At 44.8% G+C, this 23,743-nt stretch overlaps 1 protein-coding gene across 1 annotated transcript in view; it reads right to left on the minus strand.

The window, feature by feature from the left end:
* The window catches only part of LOXHD1 (lipoxygenase homology PLAT domains 1), a 150,161-nt gene that overhangs the window by 5,209 nt on the left and 121,209 nt on the right, over positions 1-23,743 (minus strand). Inside the window, exons 36-39 of the mRNA XM_050329855.1 lie at positions 17,491-17,668; positions 12,456-12,641; positions 1,401-1,571; positions 62-200 (exon numbers count right to left, since the gene is read on the minus strand). Of these exons, the coding sequence (XP_050185812.1) occupies positions 62-200; positions 1,401-1,571; positions 12,456-12,641; positions 17,491-17,668 (674 nt within the window). The remainder of the gene's footprint in view (positions 1-61; positions 201-1,400; positions 1,572-12,455; positions 12,642-17,490; positions 17,669-23,743) is intronic.

Below are 23,743 nucleotides of genomic sequence, written 5' to 3' on the forward strand. Positions count from 1 at the left end.
GCATTTGTGGAGGACACACAACTGGGTGGGAGTTCCTGCAGCCCACCATTCCCTTTACTACCTTTCGAATCTCCTCTTCTTGGAGGAGTTTTCCATGAGGAATTCCTTCGAGCGGCCCATCTTTCCTTCTAAGATGATCCAGACGTTTTCCTTTGTATCTGCGTCCTCTCTGTCGCTTGTTACTGTGACAATCTCATAGGCTTTGGAGCATAATTAACACACACGTTAAACAGAAAAGGAGGAGCAGATGGCCAGCAAGATCTCTTCACTTGGCTGTCACTTTGCTTAAAAACTCCTTCCCTAACATTTTTCACAGCACACAAGAAAGCACTTCAAAATAAGGATGGAAACAATGAAATCTGTGGGAACGTTTGAGTTCTAAGCGCTCTGGGGTAGAACACTCAAAAAATATGAACCCTGCTCGATTGGGTAGCAAGAATAGGTGGAGTTATTCTTAGAATCGTAGAATATCCTAAGTTGGAAGGGACACAGAAGGAACATCAAAGTCCATCTTGAATGAGCTGTGTTCAGCTCCCCCCTGTGCTGAGCACTCCCTTTTGAACACAGTCCATCCAAATCCTTTGATTTGTTTTTTTTTTTTGTTTGTTTGGTTTTGTTTTGTTTTGTTTTTTGGTTTTTGTTGTTTTTTTTTTGCACCACTGTTCCCAACAGAGTGAGGGTACCCAGGTACCTGACAGGATGTGCTCAGATGCTGTGGTGGCCTGTAAGTACCCAAAAGGGGCATCACAAGGCTGATTTTTTGCAGTGGCAGAACGACATCAGACTAAAGTAATGTGATCATCGACTCTCCAGGACTCTCATGAAAAAAAACGGTGTTGCTGGAGTTCCTGAGATGCACTTTGCATATCATCAGTGTGGTTAAATAGCTCTTGTTGGCTGACTCACTCACCACATCAGACCCCAGTGTAATTACCTTGGGCCTGGTGGGATCACCCAGAGCAGAACCAGGGCCATGGGCTGTTAAGCTCAGGTGTCATGTTCAGCTGGGATACTTGAGCTAGTAGGCCAGAACGAGTTAAGGAGGAAGCCTGAACAGTGTTACTTACAAGGCTTTAAGGACTGATCTTATTTTCCACCTCAAAGACTCGAGCACATTACTTCTAATGAGATCACATCCATGTGTTCTTTTGGCTTATTGCTGGATTGAACCACTGCAGATGGGCTCCCTCTTAGGTTTCAACCCACAATGCGATCTTTTTCTTCCTCATAAATCCTGATTTGTTTCCTTCTTATTGCAGCACTTTTGAACTAAAGAGTACATGAAATAATCCAGCCCTTAAAGCCTGCATGGGAACCTTCAGTGAAGCAACTTGCAGGAGATGCAGTCCTATGGCCTCTGGGGTCCCTCAGCAAGTGACAAAAGACAACTCCAAACTTACTAGTCCTTTCCTTCAGCTCCAGGATGTCATTGTTGGCACAAGCCAGTTCTCTTATGAGCTGCCCATCGTCTTCACCTTTAGCCAGCCAGCGATCACACTGGAAGCGAAACGTCTTGTCCATGGCAGAGTCCGTCACATCAATGTATTCCAAGTGCCAGCCCGGCGCAATTCCTAGTAAAACAACAAAATAAAAAAAGACTTGGTCATTTGCACGTAGCTTGGGTGAGGAGGTGAGGTGCCTTTCCTTGGTAGCACCGTCTTGGTGCTAGAAATCACAGAGTCTTGGAATGGTTTGGATTGGAAGGGATCTTAAAGGTCATCTATTCCAGTGCCCCTGCAGTGAGGAGGGACACCACCCTGGCCCCATCCAAGCTGGTCTTGAATCCTTCCAGGGGTGGGGCAGCCACAGCTTCTCTAGGCAACCTATGCCAGGGCCTCACCACAATTATTATAAAAACCTTAACACTTGTACCCAATCTAAATCCATCATCTGTCAGTGTGAAGCCATTCCCCCTTGTCCTGTTGCTCCAGGCCCTTGTTCAAAGTCCCTCTTCAGCTCTCCCAGAGACCCTTAACTATTACCTTGGGGCCTTCTGAGGACTCATAGCACCCTTTCAGTTTACTACTTCAGTTTGTCTGGTTTGTTTGTTTTTTTCCCCACTGGAAAAGTAACTTGAAAATGAAGAAAACAGCCTTTGAGAGCATTTTCCTGATTTCTTTGTTGAAACCAAAGAAGCCCTTTTAGGGCTTGGTAGGGATGGGAGGACTTACAAGTGCTGTTTTTAGTCAGACAAAGAAAGATTATGTTCATGATGAGGCACCTCTGCTGTCTTATTATGTGCATCCCAAAGACATTAAACAGTTCCTGCTTTTCCAGGAATTCACTGCCATGTGCCTACTTCCTTACTTTGAAAATCCTCATTACCTCTGAAAAGAAAATGATGGCACCTTTCTGAGCTGTGTCAACAGGTCACCCTTTTCTTAAGGACTGTGAGCCCTTCCCAACACGTGTTGGCAGTTCTCTATCAGCCTCACTACCATTGCTGTTTTGTACTTTGGCCTCCTGAACCTTCTCTAAGTAAGAAAATCATGCACTAAAATAGTACAGACTTCAACCAACATCACCACTTGCCCCTTAAATTTTCAGGGGCACAGAACTGCAGAATTATTGTGGCTGGAAGTTCATTAGAACGTCAGGTCCAACCCCCTAAAGGCCAAAGCAGGTTCCTCGGGGCTGTGTCTGGCCAGGTTTATAGTATCTCCAAGGATGGAGACTCCTCTCTGGGTGGCCTGTGCCAAACTTTGATTACCTGTGCCAAGAAAAAAAGCTTTTTTTCTTATTTTGAACAGAATTTCCTGTATTTCAGTTTGAGCCCATTGATTCTTGTCCTGTCATCAGACACTGGTGAGAAGGGTTCAGTTCCATCTTCTTCAATTTTACAGGTTACCCAGAGAAGCTGTGTCTGTCCCCAACCTTGGAAGAGTTCAAGACCAGCTTGGACAGGGCTTGGAGCAACCTGGCATAATGGATGGAGATGGAACAAGATCACCTTTAAGGTCCCTTCCAATCCAAACCAGTCTGTGATTCCATAATCCTGGGAAGTTCTCCAGGGCTCCCGCCACGCTTCAACTGGAGCAACTTGCTCTTTGGAGCTATTTGGAAATTTATTTTAAATATGTTTTCAGTGTTTATTTTGGTAAGCTCGTTTCCATTCAAGTTCAGTGAACATCTCTGCAGCATATTCAGGAGGCTGCTCTACTTCCATCAAACCTTTTGTGACAACAGTAGAGCACGAAAGAAAGGAAACATCCCATCCTTCTCCAGTGAGAGACATCAGTGGCTGCAGACCAGGATGGAATAAATTGGTGATCTCTGCCCTGTAGCAGGAGTGAACAGGATGATGGGGTCAGCATCAGTGCCAAGCAGCAGTACCCAGAAAAGAGACTGAGGGAGATGCACACACCCTCCCCCCTTTTCTCCAGCGTGATCCCGGCAGCCACTCACCAGGAGAGCTGCAACAAAATCCTGCTCTTTTATCAGAGGGAGGCATAGGCCAGTGCTGATTTCCAGCAGATGTTGGAGTTGAGGGCAAAGCAAGCACAAAGTGCATCTTTTCCTACTCCTCCCCACAAAGATTCTTTTATCAGCTCCAGGCTATTCAAAGAGCAAGTGTTGGGCTCTGTCAGGATCGACACTGAAAAGCAAATACCAACAGGCTGTGCCTTCCAGCCCTTAAATCAAGGAGCTGGATGGCCCCTCTTAGAAAAATGGTGCAACTGCCCCAAAACATCCCCCTGTTTGCTTTAAATAAAAAATATTTCCCTTCCCTCTCACTACAATTTGCTTTTTTTTCATTTTCACTCCTGATGGTTAGCAACTTTAATTATATTAGGAGACCTGGAAGCTGTAGAAGGATCCATATATTGCTTTTCATTTCTCAAGAGAAATAGTCAACCCCAAGTGAAAGCTGTGATGGATATGTCCAGACCAGCACATCTTCCCATCCTGTCTCATGGTGCCAGGAGTCACATTAAGGGTTTCACTGCCACAGAATTAAACACCATGTAAAAGCTGATATGGAAATGGAAAAGTTTGTTTGTGTCTGAAGAAACTATTCTGCTTAACCAGAAAAGGTATTGTTTTTCTCTTGCTTCAAGCTGGGAAAATATATTAAATTTCTTTTTGCATTGATCTGGGAAAAAAAAAATGCAAAAGCCAATGATGCTCCAAGTCTAAATGTGAGACTTTCCCTCTACTGGGCTGGCTCTGTGTGCTGGGGATCACATCAGTGGAAGGAGAACAAATCATGTTTGCAGAACCACTTTTCAGGTCATGAAATCCTGGTTTCAGGGTATTACCCTGTTTACACCTTCTGTTCCCGTGTGACTTTCACAGAGCAATGGGCTCAGAGACATTACAGCACCTAAGCAATAACAGGAAAAGAAAATACATCCCATATGGATTTAACCCCAGAGGCACCAAATCCTCAGCTGAAGCTGGTCAGTGAAGGAGCGAGGCAGGGCAGCCAGAGAAGTGGTGTGGATATAGAAGGTGAAAGGATGTTCCCAAGTTCTGACCACTGCTCACAAGGCCTGGCTGCCCAGGAAAAACTGGAGGATCTCTGCAGTGATGGCTCACAGCCTTTCCCCTGGACATCAGGATAGGGGATCCTGATCCTCTGTGAAAGCCAGAGCTGCTCCATCACTCAGCTTGCAGAAAAGCAGAGCAGACCTGCTTGTATCCCACTAACACCTTGAGCAACAGTACCAGGAGGACAAGGGCCTAGGAAAAAAAAACAACTGCACAAATGCCTTGGAGAGCACCATGGGCTTTTCTGCAGTGATCCTTGTACAAACCAGGACCACTTAATTTCTTTCCTTTAGTGATTTCAGGCGGAAAGGAAGAAATGGTACATATCTGAGCAGTTCCTGCTCAATTATGCGGGTCTTGGTCCTTAAAATAATTTGGCAATTGCTGTGCCTTTGTGAAAGGTCCCCTATCACCAAAACAAGTGTTCAACATTTGTAACAAAAGGTATTTCACTCCAGGCCTGCTTTTGCAGCCATTGAAATCCACAGCAGCAAACCTGACCTAATAAGACCCGTGGCAGTGCCACGTAGGCTCCTTAATGGTCTGCAGCTGGAAGTGACATTTTCAATAGCATGCAAAACATTTCAAATGTAATTAGAGGAAGAGAAGAGCTTTGGGGAAAAAAAGAATCACTTTGCCTGCTTGACTCTGTATAATTTAGTGTGATGTAGTGAAATGTATTCTCTTTCCCAAATGTCCTTATCCAAAAAGAGCAGTTATTTGTTCCATTTATCCTCCTTCCCAAAAAGGCCCAAGCTGGCTGCTGGGTGATGATGAACAAGGACCCTCTGCAGCACCAGAAGTTTCCTTTGGCCCTCTTGGGAACAGCCACCACTTGCCATCTCTAAAATATTAAGCGATTTTGACACCTGCAGAAACGTCAGAGGGTGGGGGGAAAAAGAGAATGAAACGAGTTGGGTGGGTTCACTGCTCACCAGGCAGCTGGTTCCTCACCTTGCTTTCTTGAATATTCACTATCCTTCCAAAAAAAGAGCTGGTGGGATCAAATCTGCTGGCAGAACCACACCCAGGGTTTGGATGCACACATGCCCATGAAAGAGTTCACTCTTTGCAGGCATACTCACTGACTATCCTCTCTATCCCTTATCTACCTGCATCAGATCTTTTTTTGGTTTGGTTTTGGAAGCAGTTGATGTCTGATCAAGAATAACGGTAGCCATTACTAGTGCTTATGTTTCCATGAGTAAAAAACCCCTTGTTTTTGGGACACTGACTGCTCAGGGGCCAGTGAAATATTGCTACTGCTGAGACATTCGCAGCCACCAACCAGCATTGCTCAGGCCCTTAACTGCATTTTTTTTTTTTTTTTAATTTTCACATTTTCTGAAACATGAAGTAACAACCATTGCACAGACACTTCACCAGCCTTGCATCCTTTGACATTGTTTACCCCCTGCCTGGTTATGCGACCATCCATCCCTAAACCCCACCTCGTGAGACATCACCCAGAAAGTGGTGGGAGTTTTTTTTTTTTGATAGCAGCATCAAATCACTGGAAAAAGAGCGTTAATTGTGAGGTGTTAAAATCATAGCATCTAGCTGTGCCTCAGTACATCTCAAAACACTTCTAAGAAGGTGAATAATTTTTATCCCTAATTTACATAATTGAAAATGAGGTACAGGGATGTGATTTACGCAAGGTCATTCAGCGAGCCAGTGGCAGAATAAAAATAGGTTCGTTTTGTACATCTCTTCTTTAGGATCATGTTAGTTCACACCACAACATTTCTCATCAGAGCAGACAGGCAATGCAAAACCTCTCACAACCTTTGACAAAGCAAAAGATTAACACTTGGGACAGTTATAGAAAATAGGTCCCCTGCCCCCCCTCCCTCCTCTGTTGTCTATGCAACTTGTTCAATCCAGAATTTGACTCAGATCAAAATCACCCATAAATTACCTTCAGAATTTCCCCCCCAGTGCATCCTAAAGATCAGCTAAGCCTGTGCAAAAGCACTCAGCAGCTCTGAGAGAAGGTACAACAGTTTCTCAGATTATATTCTTGTGATTGAAACAAATTCTGTGTTTTATTGAGGAATACTTGATGCAAAAAAACATTTAACAAGGATGCAGGATAATTTATCCCCAAGAGGCACAAAGGAGGCTTGTAGGAAAGAGAAGCTTTCACAAAATTGATAATTCTACAGCTACATCTGGCCTTTTGGGCTCCTTCTGCTTTGTAGTGAAAGGTTCTGCAATTCAGGAGATTGGAAAGGAATGAATGAATGCACAAGGTCAACACTGAAATCTTCTTCTCTCCAAGTCTGCTATTTTAATTCCTTACATTTTTTTCTTTTCGTTTCGTTTTTTTGGGTTTTTTTAAATTTTTGGCTTTGTACTCTCTGCCCTGTGTCATCTTTGCAGTGCCTTCTGCTTTAGCTGTAATGGGTCAGTGCTGGGATGTCCCCAGGTGCTGAGGCCAGACTTGGGCAATTCGAAGGGCTAATCAGCCACGGCACAGGTGCTGGCACTCTAAAGGTCTGCAGTTTGCATGCTCCTTTGTGCCCTGTCTGAGGTGTTGACTTTCATCCCTGCAGAAAGATGCAGGAGCTGACATTTTCTTCACTCTGTGTACTGCACAACCCACAAAACAGGGAGGATGATGGACTCTCCTCTCCTTGGGCAGTTTTACACATCTATTTCTCTCCCTCTCACTTTTTATTTAAAGCAGAAAGTATTCAACAAATCTGCCCTGAGGATCAACAGAGTTTATGAGGCAGCAGTCAAGAGCCGAGAAGGGGGCTTAGAAAAGTCTTTCTCAAGCCTGATAGCTGAGTAAATTCTTACAAAGGGCTAAAAAAACCAGTTCTTTAGGGCTGGGTTGTTTTGTGGGGGTTTTGTTTGTTTGTTTGTTTGTTATTTTTTTTTAATAATTTATGGCCTACAAGTGCCCAGAAGGCTTGGAATCTTGTCCATGAATTGCAGAAAGATGTCTCAGGAAAAGCTGTGTGCTGTGAGATCAAGGCCTCAGTGATTTAACTGCTCCTTAAAAGATACTGCTCCTTAAAAAGGTAGTTCCTTCAGAGAAAGAGAAGGAAAACCAAGGGTATACAAACGGTTTTGACTTGAGTCCAGATCAAGAAAGGGAATAAGGTACTTTCTCCACTGGAAGAGCCACACAGAAGGAGTCACTGGGGCAGTTAGGCTATTTAAAACTCACTTAGACAATGTCATAGCAGGTGGTGGAATTGAGAGAAGGGCCCTGTAGAGTCAAAGAAGTTGGGCTCCATAACCTTGTTATTTACTTCTGTCTTTGCTCCTACAGTAACACAGAAAAGTCTAGTTTATCCATAATTAGACTCTTCCTGGCTCCCTTTGGTTGATGGCAACTGAGATAATCAAGAGTCTGAAATTAATGACTTTAGACAGACTGCTTATCACCTGGGTTCAAATCTACTCAGGCAAATGAGGGAGCTTACTCCAGATTTCCCATACCTCGTTTCATGGAGAAAGAGGCAAAAAAAAAAAAAAAAGATAAAAGAGGAAAAGAAGAGCTTTTTCTAGGTAAATAATTCAGTTACTGAGATACTGAGAAACTTTTAGCCATTCTTCCAGAATGGTGATTTAGTCCCTATAGCAGAGAAAAAAAAATTGAGGCCTGTATTTAGAAAGCCAGCATTTCTACAGACCTACAGATACAGATCTTGCATAAACATAGAAGCAAATGAACTGAGATATGAGAAAATACATAGTGCCTATCTGAGATCAGGAGATGGGGAGTCTGGAAGTGATTAAATTTGCTCAGGGAGTCTAAATATATTAGGTCGAACATCAGTATCTCAAAGTAAACAGGGGCAAGATAAAAAGACATGGAGCAAAATTAAAACTAAATTTCATTCACGGCACTTTGCTGTTACCAGAACCTTGCTGGTGAGCTCTAAATTGTCTAAAAAAAAAAACATGAACAAGTTCCTTGAAATTGCAGTTGCGAAGGCTTTAAACTGCCTGTTTTCAAATGAGCGACGACTTCCTCCCCTAATCACTTTTACTGAAGTTGGAGGAATTGGATGGGGGCTTCATTCCTCCTTTATATCTCATACAGAGATGCCACTCAGCAGGTTTTTTTTGTTTGGTGGGGAAAACGGCATTTAAAAGCATTAAAGCGGGGCCATAAAACCGACTTGCTTTTCCAGAGGGTGCAAACGCGGTGTTTGCAATTTAAAGACCTCCTGGCAGCCTTAGCCATGGCAATTACCGCCTCCTCGACTCTGAACACCCCACTGCAGTCAAATTCCAGTGAAAGGATAAACAAAAGAGGGATGAGAACTGGGAGCAAAGCCACTGCAGCAAGACTTGAGCAGCAGAGGGGGATTCTGAGCTGCACTGCATGGCAAAGTAGCCACATCGGGCAAGGCACTGAAATGTATTTCATCCTGAAATATGGGCAGGTGGTTGACTTCCTGATGGCACCAGGTGATGCCTGAAAGAAAAAGAAGCCTTGCCATGGTTAGTTTTTCCCCTAGGTAGCCCATAAATGCTCAGGGCATTTAATGGGATGCTGTCATCGGTCCCAAATATCAGAAGGACATGTCAGAGAGATTCCAGAGGAGGTCATGAAGATTCTCTGAGGTCTGGAGCCTCTCTGCTCTGGAGCCAGGCTGGGAGAGCTGGGGGGGTTCACCTGGAGAAGAGGAGGATCCAGGGAGACCTGAGAGCCCCTTGCAGGGCTCAAAGGGGCTACAGGAGAGCTGGAGAGGGACTTTGGAAAAGGGATGGAGTGACAGGACAAGGGGGAATGGATTCTCACTGCCAGAGGGCAGGGATAGATGGGATATTGGGAAGAACTTCTCCTCTGTGAGGGTGGTGAGGCCCTGGCACAGGCTGGCCAAAGCAGCTGTGGCTGCTCCTGGATCCCTGCAAGTTCAGGGCCAGGTTGGATGGGGCTTGGAGCAACCTGGGCTAGTGGAAGGTGTCCCTGCCCATGGCAGGGGGGTGGAATGAGATGAGTTTTAAGGTCCCTTCCAACCCAAACCATCCTATAATTTTATGACTGAGACTGATGATTTAGAAGATAAAAAAAAAAAAGGACATCAAGCATGTTCAATGCATTCAACATTCAAGGAGCAACGGGGTAGACCAGTGTGAAGCCATACCTTTCACAGGCCTTTGGCAGACAACCATTTGCTCCAAAAAAAAAGGGAAAATTCCTAAGGAAAGAATGATCAACATCTGATGCCTCAAATTAATGGTAAATACAAGCACATTTTTATTTAATACCCAAAGTCCCTCATGCATCCGACAAAAACCATACATGGCCCTTGACCCCTGACCCCACTACTCCTTTCCAAAAAATGGAGCCAGGAATTTCTAAGCAGTGCCACAGCCAATTTATATAAGTTATGTATAGACAGCAGGCAAGTATTCGAAGGATAGCATATATCCTGAGATCCCAGCAGTAATAAATACCCTGCCCACCCAACAAACTGTCATGCTGCATTGTGTGAAGTTTTAGATAGGATATGCTTTTCACATGACTAATGCAAGAACAATGTAGACAGCATATGTTATGACTTAAACTACAGTTTTCCTTCTTTCTGCGGGGAAAATAGCAAGTACATTTTTGCTGAGTAAAAAACCTGAGCGTGCTGTTTGTCCAAGGCTTAAATTAACCCTACAGTCAGCCACACCTGCTAAAAACTATTATTTATAAGTGGAAACCGGTGTTATGAGGAAATAAGGAAACAGAACAAGAGGTTCAAATGTGTATTTATGTACATATTTCAAGTTCTGGACACACGGTTTACTATTCTAGCTGACCTGTGGTGGCTGTCTGGGTACATGCTCTTAGCCCACAGCAAATTTAAATAAATGGAGCCTACTTACTGCTTAGCCTAAGGCTAAACTCTGCTACTTCCCTTTGCCACTAACCAACAGCACACAGACAGAAATTACCACAGCCCCAGCTGCAATGTGGTGCCTCCCCAGCCTACATCAACAGCATCATCAGTGGCACAGAGAAGGTGAACCATGATCATTACCTATGCAGGAAGGAAAAGGCAACAAAACCACCTGGCTTAACAGGATTCACTTGTCACACAGCAGGAAAGAGACCCATGGGACTCACTGCCATTTGTGGGTGCTAAATGTCTCCTGGGGAAGGACTTGAAGGAGAAAATTCACTGGAAGTTACCCAGTGGACAAAAATTATATCCAGTTCAGGAGCTGCCCTGAGCTACGCACAGCAAGATGCAGAGGATGGTGGAAGGATTCCACGTGCTCACTCAATTCCTCCTCTCCCTCAGGTACCCAGTGATGCTGCTGCTGGAAAGAGCTGCTGGGCTCCACAGGCCCTCAGTCTGACCCAGTTCTCTCATCTTCCTACATCCCAGCCTGTTCGTGCTGCTGAGCCCTAAGGACCAGCTCTGCCCTGGTGGGTGTATTTCATTCTGTCAGCATGGCCAGTCACCAGGGAGCCACGATGCCTCTTGAGGAAAATGTTCTTTTATACACATTTTAGCTGGTAATATATTTGAAAGGACATCTGGACCACCCTTCCAACTGCAGAGATGCCTGTTTGCTCAACTAAAACTGTCATGACTGTTTCACAAGCCCTTTCCATACTTGAATCTGAACTGCAGATACAAGGAATAAGTGTTTTGGCAAAGTAATCAGATGAAAGCAACTCCCTTACTGCATTCAGCACCAGCTATATAACATGATATTACAGAGTTTAATCAACTAAATTGCTCTGTGTTATGGGAGTGATAAATCCGAGCTCAAAGCTTGGAGTGTCTGGGAATAAACAATCGAGGATGGTTGTATTTCCCATCTTTCACAGTTGCTACAATACGAGCTCTTTTCCTTCTCTCTCTCTTTTTTTTTTCTCTCTCTTTTTTTTCTCTCTCTCTCTTTTTTTTTTCTTTTTTTTTTTTTTAAATAAAAATAAGGAGGCAAACTTACAGTACAGAAATTTGCTCCAGAGGTAGTGTGTTTTATTAATATTGCATGAGATGCAGACTTCCCCATCTGCCACAACTTGGATTAGTCAGGAAGATGATGGCCAGGACACAACCATACTGACATAAACCTCCATCCCAGCCATAAGCCAGCTGCCTCACTATAAGCAGGTAATGACTGAGTACTCCTGCTGCCATTCCTCCTTGGATTTTGATAAATATTACTGCCCAGACAGCCTTGTTAATAGTGACCCAGGTCGGTCTGTGGGAGACGTTGAGCTTCCTCTTTGGGCTGCAGCAAGGGCTGGGTGTCAGAGAACAAGCCACTGCTAACGCAACATAATCTCTTTCACATGAAGATGGGGTGGGATGGGATGTTGCCACAGCAATGTCAGTAGTGCTTTTGTTACAAGATACTGCTTATTGCCTGCATGACAACACAAATGACTGTGACAGCAGTACTGAGCGCTGCTCTGCTGTTTGTGACACTAGTCAGGGCGTCTTGCAGCAGGGAAATATCAGAATCTCTCTCAGCAGGGCACCAATGGCTGAGGCAGTGATCTTAATAAAGACAGACACGGATCTTTATTTCTGCCTTCTAAAGCTCCCTGTGTTATGCCAGGCTGCATTACCGCATGGGTCGGTGTCAGCCCTGTGGCATTAAATTGCTCTGGAAGTGCCACGCTGGCCTGTGTGAAAGGTATGGCATGAATAGAGTCGGTGTATTGGGACAATGGGCTGGATGGCTTTGCTCTGGAGGAGCTATCCCTGTGCTGCAGTGGTGGCTGTGAGCTCAGACCGAAGCTGGGGACCCGTTAGGGCAGATTCTACACCAGCATCCAGGGAGATGTTCACCCGCATAAAGGCAGTGTGTTTAGACAGGCAAGCTGGGACACAGGATCCATATAAAATTCAGGTAATACACCCAGCCTGCAGCAGAGTTGGGAATAGTGCCCTCAGGCTGCCCTGTGCCCATGGAGTAGAACGTGTTTCCTCAAGTGAAAACGTTGTCCCAACCTCTCCCGCCCTGCAAGTCACTGCCCTGACCTTTGTTGTCGTGCCAGACCCTCACTTTGCAGAGGTCTCCCAGGCTCAGCATCTCTGAGAAGCTGAATTCGTCCATCTGGTTCCTCTCAAACTTGTTAGACTTGTTGGACTCCTTCAGAGCCAGGGTCCCGCTGTCCCCATACTCCCCAAACAGGATCAAGGACACGTTGGCATCGGTGCCTGCTCCTGGGAGGAGACAGCAAAGAGAAATGTCATGAGTTAGTCTGTCAAGTCAGGCTGACTTCCAGACCCCAACTGCATGGGGGGGGGGGCAGCAAAGGCAGGCTGGGGGAGGTAGCAGGGATGCTCATGTTTCTCCGGGCACAGCCCACACATTTCAGAGGATCTGTGCAGGATCCTGCAGGGAGGACACCCCATGGCAGCTAAAATCCAGCCCTTCCAGACCATCCCACAGGCATAGCTGGGTGCTTTGCCCTTGCACTCAAGGTGTGGAGATCGTAATGGTGGCAGTGCCAAAATATTGTCCATGCTGTATTTAACAGAAAAAGTCCCAGTTTCTCAGGCAATAGTTTGCCCCATCAACTACCACCCTCTTATCATGTATATGTTAGGAAAATAAAAATTTCTAAGATGATCTTTATTACCTAATATTGAATTTCATATGTCCACTACTTTCCAATATTTTGCCACGGAAACCAGCCATGCTGTTTCCCTGACTTTTGGGGAGTTCAAGGCCAAACCTTTATTTGCAGTGATCTTAGGAACACTTCAGCTGCAAGTGTTACATTTTCACCTGGCACGAGTCATAATGTGACTGAAATTACTGCATTTTAGTTTTGATGCCATAATAAAAAAGCAGATTCACAGAGAGAAATGTGATTCCACATGGGTGGACAGGCATTGCTGTGTCAGGACCAAAGCCCTTAAATTTTGGAAGAGGAAAACAAGATCGTCAGACCCAAATCTGCCTTACAAAGAAACTCAGCATCTGCTGCCCTTGGTTAGATAGCACAGCTTTGAAACTCTAACCACCTGCCAAAATCCTTCTTACACAAGAGTATCATAAATCCACTTTAAGACACACAGACAGTATTACCCACAGTTCCAATCAAACACAATGCAGAGACAAAGTTGGGGGTACTGTAAACTTCTGGAGAAAGCTACCACTTCCACAGGATAACTATTTAAACACAGAAACAAGGGAGAAATCACGAATGTTCTTACAGGAGGGCTGGAAAAAATTATAGGAGAGGAGAAGAAAAGTCATACAGAGGAAAGGCAAAGCCACATGTGGTGTCCACATGGAAATGGCCCATGTTAAATTGGGGCTAATTTTCAGCAGTTCCCGAGGAAGGGTTTAAGAAGGAAGAAACAGCATCAGGGATTCAGGCAGTTCATCTGGCAGTACCTTTTATGACCCCAAAGCTTGTTGAGGTGAGGAACAAAGCAAACTCAAGTCCATTTCCTTGCAAGGAGCAGGCTCCTAATTAATACCAGGTCTCAAAAAGCACGGAATCAACTGTTTCTTAGCAAAACCGTCCCTGCAGGAAGAAGCTTATGAAGGTCCCATGCTGTGACATTTCCCTCACAAGCAATTAGCAGGGGATGGGAAAGCAAAGAACAGAAATGTTAAATCAATGCACGTTTCACCTATTTGGGTCTCTGATATTTTTGTGGTTGTTGTCAGTTCCAGGAAGCTGCCAGGAACATTTAGGAACTGCAAAGGACTTGACAAATGAAGAGATGAAGGTACTGTGGTTGCACAAGCCTTAACTGGCAATGAGTGCAACAGCACACGGGTCAAGACTGGGGTCTGCAGGGCTGAGCTGAACTTCATCATCAACACTCTGAAACAATGACAGAGCGTTTCCTCTGCAGATTTCCAGATAACCGTAAATTTGCGGGAGTGACTGACATGCTGAATGCCAGAATTCCAACCCAGGCGGGCCTTGAGAAAAACTTGAGGGCTGGGCAAAGAGGTAGTCCCATGGAATTCAGCAGGGAGAAATGCACAGTTCTGCATTTGCGGTGGAATAAACCCTGCATGTGCTGGGAAGTTGCATGTGCCCAAAGGGCTATAGCAGTGACATTCACACTGGGATTGAATCCAAGCTAACAGGAAGTTCCCAGTGTTCAAAGCAAAACCCCAGTTTGAATTCCTGGGTGAGGTCGAGAAACTGAGCAGAGATCAGACCACGCCCCAAGGACCCACAGCCACAAGTTGCTGGGGAGGTTCAGGCTGGGCATCTGGGAAAAAAAAAAAACAAGTTTCTCAGGAATGCAGTACAGGTCTGGATGGGATGCCTGAGGAGGTGGTGGCATCACCATCCCTGGAGTTGTCCAACATTTGGCTGGGCAGAGTTTTATCTGACCAGACCCGGTGCTGGCAACAGTCCTTTGATCAGGCAAATGGGTGACAGAACCTCCAGAGGACCCTTCCTAGAGAAGTCTCTATGATTTTATGATTCATACTGAGCAGATGCATCATTTTTAAACAAACTGTGGGCTTGAGTCACAGCCTTCTGAGGCCAAAGAACACAAGAGGCCTTTTGACACAACAGAGACTTGGATAAGGCACTAGGAACTGACACCAACTGTCCTAAATCATGTAATTTGTAGGTTGGAGCTGAGCTGACAACATCCTAATTAATCTTATAGCAGCAGAGATAAAAACCTTATGCTTCATTAATGCTTGGAAAATGAGAAAGCAGTATTTATTCATTCCCCATTTTTATTGCGTTACCATGTATATTGTTCCTGCACGTAGAACTGAGCGAGTAAAAATTAACCAGAGAGGACATTTTTGCGCCACAGAAAGAGCCATCAGGAGGTCTGGCCCCACTGCATCTGTGTCAGTGGGCCCTACCTTGAAGAAAATGATTGTGCTTTACTTGTAAGACCAAAAGTGGATCAAGATCTTGGTTTTCAACTGAAGGTTACCCATCTGACTCGGGACACGCATGTTTTAACAACCTCTTGCCTTTCTATCTGTGTGCAGTCTGAGAGCTGCCATCTGAGGTGCTGCTGGTGGGGGAAGAAAGGTGACTGACCTTTGCAGGAGCAGAGTCTCTCCCTGATACAACCTCTGTAGGTTACATTATCATCCCAGCAGAATGACTTTGTGAAAGCCAAGCTATGACTCAAAGGTTTCTTTGAGGAAAAAGTAAAATGAGGCTGTTTTTAGACATGCACGTGTGGTGGGGAAGAAACGGCTTATGCTTTCTAGTTTGCTGCAGCACATTTTTTGGGTGATTCATTTTCCCTGACTTCAGCCATCTAGCCTAACAATCATGCAGTTCCTGTCTGATTGTGATGAAGAGAGACTGGCAGAGACCCTCCAGAGGACTATCCAGACCACTGATGAAGACTCTTCTCTCCCAGATGAATTGACCAGAGACAGTCTAGGTTAGAAGGAACTAAGAAGAAAAAAAGTATAATTTTTTGGAGGGTGACAAATAGGTGAGTTGAATTTGCTTGCTTTAAAAAAAAAAAAAAAAAAAAAAAGTTCGTGACTCTGATGCACTGGGAAGTTGAAGGCTATTGCAGAAGAAAACTTTATGCCTAGAAACTAAAACATTTAATTCCTTGTGCAGCATTGCTGTCCCCAGACAATGTCAGCATGGCAGGAGATGATATAACACGTTCAAACCAACTGTCAAGGATAAAATGCCTTTCTTCCTGAATGGGTCCAACGAGGAGTAACTGTGGAATACATAATGATCAAAGAGGGGAGATGGTTCCTGACTTGTACCCACTTTAGATAAGCTGGATAAAGTTCAGCATTATGTCAGTGAGCTGTGTGATCTAATCACAAACAGACTCTCTGAAACCTCCCTGTAATCTGCTCTTTCCTACTGGTTGTCGCTGTTCATAATGAAATAAAATGTTTCTTCATTAATACCCATCATCCTTCATTCAATGGGAAGGGCAGACCTGTCTGCTGCTGCTGTCATCTTCTATTCTCCTCTCATTTCTATTTCCATCGCCTTTGTGAGTTAGGGCTGGATTTCACAAAAAAAGGTCACAGAAAAATCTACCATTATATTAGATGGATTGCCAGATACATAAACAAACCTTCTGCTTTCTCTCTCTCTCTCTTTTTTTTTTTTTTGTGTGTGTGTGTGTGTGTGTGTGTTTCCCTACATGTTTTTCAGACAAGCAGCAGGCAGAGAAGATAGATAAGAAACGGTGAGGTGGCACGAAGATGCTCTGCCAGGGAGAAATTTTGATATTCTTAGATCACAAACTGCATAAATTACCACTGGTAAATCCACAGGGATAAAGGTAATAAAGAAAAAGGAAAAAAAAAAAAAAAGGAAAGAGATGTAGAGGTCAGGAGGTGGTTCTGTGCACTGGTGTGACAGAATCTCCTTTAAGGGTAAAGCTTTCAAAAGAAGGTGTCCTGCAAGACAGTCTGGCTTGCCCCACCTTGGCACAAGACAGCCTGTATGTGGCTGTGACTTTTCATTTACCAGGCTGACAGAATTTCTCATGGAAAGAGGCAGTGGTCCTGGGAAATGACACAGAAATCCCATTTCCTGGCTCTGGAAGCTCTGCAGCTCTCTGTGTACTCTGTTACGCCTCTTCTATCTGGTGAGCATTTAGGGGTGGTTTTTCACAGCCCGAGATAAACGGTCTCAAAGCACTCTGAAAAGGAGGGGGAGTTATTGTTGTCTGCTTTGAGCAAGGCAGATAGTGCTGTCTGAAAACCTGGAGCACACCAGCACTGAAATCCTACATGGGTGGACCTGACAAAAAAAAAAAAAGAAAAAGGTGGCTGCTGACCATTGCAGCATGGTCTGGTAATACTTTCTGTTAAGGTGTCTTCAGAGGAAGCAGAGAGCAGCAAAATCTGGGCCTTTTGTCTAAATACATTATGCCCAGAGCTCAGATGAGGATGAATTTCTCAGAATAACACTGCCATGATGAACAGCCAGCCAAAATGGTTGTTTCCCAGCACAGTATTGCTAAATTACTCCTTTTAAAATATCATTTCAAATTAAGCAGATGCTTTCCATTGCTGAAAATCAAACTTCTTGCTAGAAAAGCCATAAAATACATGCCATGGACGAACCTCCAATATCACTGGTTTTAACCTGAAGAGTGTATGTCGTGTCCTCCATCATCTGCTCATCGTTTATGACAGCTGGCATCTCACACTCCAGGCTTCCGCTGGCATTTTTCAGCTTTGACAGCCATTCCCCATAGGTAAACGTGGCTACTTCTTGGTTAGTCAGGTTCTTCAGGACGATCTGTGAAAAGCCAAAATGAGGGGGAAAAGCTTGCTTCAGCTACTGTTTGAATGAGGGCGAAGATTAAATCTATAAAGTGTGGGATACAGAAGAACATGGGAAGAGCCTGGCCTGAGCTTTCCTGGGATAAATGGAGCTCTCTCCTGTGGACAGTATTTGCTGTGGTGATTTGTCCTGAGAAATGGTCTTCACAACACCATAACACCTTATCATCCATGGGACAAAACTGAGGGAGAAATTTGCTCTGACTTCAGCGATGGGCAAAGCTCATCTCTGGAAGAGTCAGGCCTTTCCTGGGAGCCAGCACGGAATTCACTCCAAAGAAGTAACAGAGTTGTGAAGAACATCACTACCTCTCCCTGAAGCACACATCATCTTTCTTCTGCCTGCCTCCTTTGTGTGAACGCGCAGGGATCATTGCAGAGAGACACAAACCAACCCCAAACACGTTGAAGCAAGGCACAGGATAAAATTAGGCCAGCAAAACTTAATGTTTCACACACTTCTCCCTCTGGGAGAAGGTGACAGAACAAACAGTATGCAACAGATATTAGTCACACTATCAAACGTGTCATGGAGGGAGCTCAGATGCTGTGGTGATAAGAACAGAATGGGAGTGAATTCAGAACAAGTCGGTGAGTTACTCCAACAAACGCCTAATAAAATACCCACCTTTATGTCTCTTCTTGAATGTGGGCTCAGTGGAACATCAGTCGGGTGGGAGAAAGGAATTACACCTGCCAACAGCAGAAACCTAGCAGTGAGTTCTCACTAACCTGGGGGAGTAGGAGGGAAGGGAGGAGGCAGGGCTGCAAATCAACGTTTGTGTTCCCACCTCACAGAAACAGCGGCCCTACCTGAGTGCAGCAGTGCCTGAGCAAACACAGCTGGTGAAGGCCATGGAAACACGAGCCCAGACACGTCAGAGAAGTGTGACAATATTAGGGAGGGATGAATCATGGAGTTATGGGAAATGTTAAATTAAAAGGGGCATTTTCACCTCCTGCTCCAAGCATGGATAACTCCAAAGACATGTCTAGCTGAGTTTTGAAAATCTTTAAGGGTGTAGATTCCCCAAGCACTCTTGAATCCTCATCCCAGGGCTGCCCCACTCTCCTTGGGAAGACTTTTTTTCCTTATGTCTAATCAGGGGTTTCCTCATTGCAACTTGTGTCCATTGCCTCATGTCTTTTTGCTATTTACGACTAAGAAGAAACTGGATAAATGGTCTCTGTAACCTCTCTTCAAGCAGCAGAAGACTGGGCTCAGATTCCTTCTCAACCTTTTCTTCTCAAGGCTTAAAATCTCCATTTTCCTCAGCCTTTCCTAGGGTGACATGTGCTTCAGCCCCTTGACTACCTCAGTGACCTTCTGCTGCACTCTCATATATCAGCCTAAGAAAAAAAACCCTTAATAAAACTTATCTTGAGATAAAACGTGCTCAAATTCTATCCTCAAACTCCAGGTGTCTCAGTCCATGGCCTTCTGTTAACCTCAGCCAAGATTTCCTGGAGCCTCCAGCAGTTCAAATGAAGAATATTGCTCCAGGTTATAAAAGTTTATTTTAAAGAGGGTAGTAGCTACACTAAAGCTGAGCAGTAAGCCATGCTGTTTGTGCACTGGATGGTTCCATGGTAGGACACTCATCCAGGGTTCTCAGTCTGCCTGAGGCCAAACAGGGATCTGGAACACAGCACCTTCATCCCAGGGGGACAGGACATCTTTTGGCTGTTGAAGTTGTCCCACTTTTCTAAAAAGCTGCAGCCAGTGATACTGTTATCTTTGTGGCCACAAAACTAGGAGTCAAGAGATGTGGAATGAAATTCTTGCTTTGAACCAAGCAGAAATCAGCTCTCCCCCACCCTAGCTGGTGACCTCTCTGCTGGGGCACAGACCAGGAGGAAGTGTCCTCTCTCAAGGATGCATGAATGATGCCTACATCCTCTTAGGTGTCCCACCCAGACACTTTTCTTTGGCTAAAATTTGCAAAACTGGATTTCGAATACCACCAGTTTGACTGAAAATGTCTTTTTTTTCCCCCATTCCACCTGGTGCATAAACTCTATTCTGGAAAAGGTTCAGCCAGCAACACCTCTGCCCTGCTTGGGAATGGCAGCGACGCTGTTAGCAGCAAAATGTCCAGAGCAAAGCTTGCAGGGAATTGTCAGGAAAGCAGTGGGGGGTAGAAGCAGATTAGAGCTGTCAGCTGGAGTGCACTCACAGACAGAGGGATCAGACCTCTCACAAATACCCAGCACATGCCCAGCGCTCCAGATGCTGTCTGGAAAAAACCGTCTGGCTACTAAAACTGCTGGAGCAAAACGCCCTCTCCTTCCATCCCCAGCCCCTCACCCAGCATGTGGGATTTCATCAGCTTCACTAAAGCAGCACAGACACAGGGATCTGCCCCTGATACCTTGATCTGGGATGCTGCTCCAGTGAGGAACAGACAGGAGAAAGAGATTCATTTTATGCTTCGTTTGCTCAGGGGAGATCAGCCCAGAAATCCAATTGTATCCTGGGCTGATCCCCAGCAGTGTGGGCAGCAGGACAAGGGAGGGGATTCTGCCCTTCTGCTCCACTCTGGTGAGACCCCACCTGCAGAGCTGGAGCTCTGGGGCCAACATCATAGGAAGGATGTGGATCTGCTGGAAAGAGTCCAGAGGAGGCCACAGAGATGCTCCAAGGGCTGGAACCCCTCTGCTCTGGAGCCAGGCTGGGAGAGCTGGGGGGATTCACCTGGAGAAGAGAAGGCTCCAGGGAGACCTTAAAGCCCCTTCTGGAGCATAAAGGGGCTCCAAGAGAGCTGGAGAGGGACTTTGGAAAAGGGATGGAGGGAAGCACAAGGGGAAATGGCTTCCCACTGCCAGAGGGCAGGGTTAGATGGGATATTGGGAAGGAATTCTTCCCTGGGAGGGTGGCGAGTCCCTGGGACAGGTTGCCCAGAGAAGCTGTGGCTGCCCCTGGAACCCTGGAAGTGTCCAAGGCCAGGATGGATGGGTCTTGGAGCAAGCTGGGCTAGTGGAAGTATCCCTGCCCATGGCAGGGGAGTTGCACTAGATGACCTTTAGCAGTCCCTTCCAACCCAAACTCTTTGGTGGTTCTCTGATCACAGCAAGGGACTTGGAGGTAGCAGGAAATCTGCAAGGCTGATGGCTTGGTGACAACATCTGTACATTGCCCCACTTACCCATCATGAAGCCCCTAAATCTGGTCATCCAGACCAACCACATCCCCCCTGTGTTCTATGGTGGGACCTGGATACCCCCAGGGGAGCAACATATCCCCCACAGGCAACCATATCCACCCAAGCTGGAGGTAGGGAAACAGCAATTCAAGGCACTTCTCCCTCTCTCAGGTCTATTTACCTGATGACTGGAGAGGGGGCCTAAATAGTTTGGTAGAAGAGGTGAAAGCTGAATGTAGCCTTTTCCAGTGACTAAAATAGCAGGAAATGAGTCCCATCCTACAAAGAGACGTTTGTGGGTGTACCACACGCAGAGGATGATGCAGGATTTTGGTTTCAATCGTGAGGGTCAAGAAAGCCACCTCAGGGAGCTGAGCTGAGACTATATTTATTTTCTATCTGTTCCTGTCAAAAAAATTAGCTTGGCAATTAGACCACTACTTTATGTTGCATCTAAGCTGTTTTTTTAGGATACCCAGGACTTGCTGTGGACATCCTGTGTGCTTTTCGGCTCAAACTTTGTCAGTAATTATGCATGGAGCTTATCTGAGCTGTAGAACACCTATAAACAATGGAAAGAAAGCAGGAGCAGTGTGTATGAACAAAACATCGATAATTTGTTCTGTAGCTGAGCAAATAGCGTAGCTGACAGGAACTTTAAACCAACAGTTTGAAACTAATTGCACGCTGTACCCTGCAAGGGAAAGGCTTGACATGTCCGATCTTTTGATTTACCCTGACCCAGCCTCCTCCCAGATGCCATGTAAAACACACTCTGCAGGGTCTCCTACCCCAGTGACACCTAAATACATAGGAACTCATCTTTAAACACAGATTTTTTATACTTCTGTTGCGTGCCATTGTTCTTCACTTAAAAACAGGACCCTCTGACTGTAAAACAAAAAGACTGTGCTCTGTTGCAAAGAATAAAAGTCAGCTTCAGCTATATAATTCTCAATTCTCAATAATAATTCTCAAATTCTCTTAATCTCCTTTATACAAAGGAGAAAGAACTGAATAAAGACCAAGTCCCACATGCAGGATTATTTGTGACGTTTGAATGCAATGCAATTAGTGCTTCATTAAGGCAGCTTCTTATCTGTCTGGCTTTGACAGCACAAAGTAACATTAAAATTCTGAGGGAAGCAACTCTGCAGAATTCAACAGTCTCATAATTCCTGCTATTTCACTCAGACAGCTTTCATCCCTTCTTGCTTCTAGCTTTTCAACTGCATATCTAAGACACCGGGCAGCAGGTGAAATCCTCACATGCACTGAGGAACCCGCAGTCCCAGGAGGAGGTTTTCAAAGTGTTCATTTAGAAAAGTTTCCTAATTAGAGGGTGGGGAGGCCCTGGCACAGGTTGCCCAGAGAAGCTGTGGCTGCCCCTGGATCCCTGGAATTGTTCAAGGCCAGGTTGGACAGGACTTGAAGCAACCTGGGCTAGTGGAAGGTGTCCCTGCCTGCAACAGGAGGTTGGAATGAGGTGATCTTTAAACTCCCTTCCAAACCAAACCGTTCTGTGATTCTATGATTTTATGATTCTGTTCCCTAATTTTTCAGAAACACAGAACAGTGTCATGGTAGCTTGATGTGGAATAACATGAGATTCAGCATTAGGCCAGAGGAAAAGATTCAAACTCCAGGTTTCTCCCAGCACTGGTGTGATCAGAGAAATCTCCGTGGATGATGGAGAATTTTCACTACGCCTTTTTGTGCAATGATCAGTAATGTTCATTCTTTCCCGAAAAATCACTAATCATATTTTGTTCCCTCTAGAGGTTTAGGCATCAGCATTTAAAACTTACTGCTGCTTGAGGTGCAGTTTCAGTTTTCAGTACCAACTTCATTACTTTGCTGAGATTCTGAATGAAATTTTAGTGTATTTTATCTAGACAGAAAAAAAAAATATGACTACTTGCCTGCTTGTAAATTGAATCTTTTGGCTGTGTACAACATCATTGATAATTCATGCATTTTAATTGGTATTTATGCATTTCTATTTCCGGTAAACTAAAAGCAGTGTAAATTACTACTAGCAACAGCTTACCAAAAGACCAAATAGAATTAAAAAGATCATTTATTGTTAGTTTAATAGAACAAGAAAACTGAGAATATGCTGTAGATAAATGGAGCAACAAATGGTTAATTACGGGGTTGATGGCTTAATCTAGCTTCTCGTTTCACTGTGCTAGTTAGCACTAACTGTGAACCATCTGTCTGAGAGTTTAGCACTACCCCCACAAGTATTTCATTATGCAGTTTTAATATGCACTTTTGACAGAAATGGAAATGGGCTCCGATCAGTTTTCATGTCACATCGGGCTACGTAAGTTTTTAAGGTTGGAATACAAATCAGAGAATACAAATCCTTCCTTCCCTCTTCCAGAGCACTCCCGTCCTCACCCTCTGCCTGGGAAAGCAAATGTTATGTTTACCTTTGCAGGGAAGGTGGGAAAGAAAACCAATAAATACAGTTCTCTACATATCACTGGAGAAGATCCTCTGTGCTCTGTTTCTTGAAGAAAAATAGAAATTATGGGCAAAATTTTCATAAGCTTCTAAAATCATCAAATGATAAAAGAATGGTTTGGGTTGGAAGGGACTTTAAAGATCATCTCATTCCTACACCCTGCCAAGGGCAGGGACACTTTCCACTATCCCAGGTTGCTCCAAGCCCAGCACAGCCAGGCCTTGGACACTTCCAGCGATGGGGCAGCCACAGCTTCTCTGGGCAACCTGTGCCAGAACCTCATCACCCTCACAGCTAAGAATTTCTTCTTAATTTCTAATGTGAATTTCTCTGCTTTTAGTTTAAAATATTCACCCTTGTCCAGTTACTATATGCCCATGTAAAAATTATTGTCCCTTGCTTTTATAAGCCCTCT

Source organism: Myiozetetes cayanensis, unplaced genomic scaffold, assembly GCF_022539395.1.
Source record: "Myiozetetes cayanensis isolate MyiCay16 unplaced genomic scaffold, myiCay2020 scf4, whole genome shotgun sequence".
Classification (NCBI taxonomy): domain Eukaryota; kingdom Metazoa; phylum Chordata; class Aves; order Passeriformes; family Tyrannidae; genus Myiozetetes; species Myiozetetes cayanensis.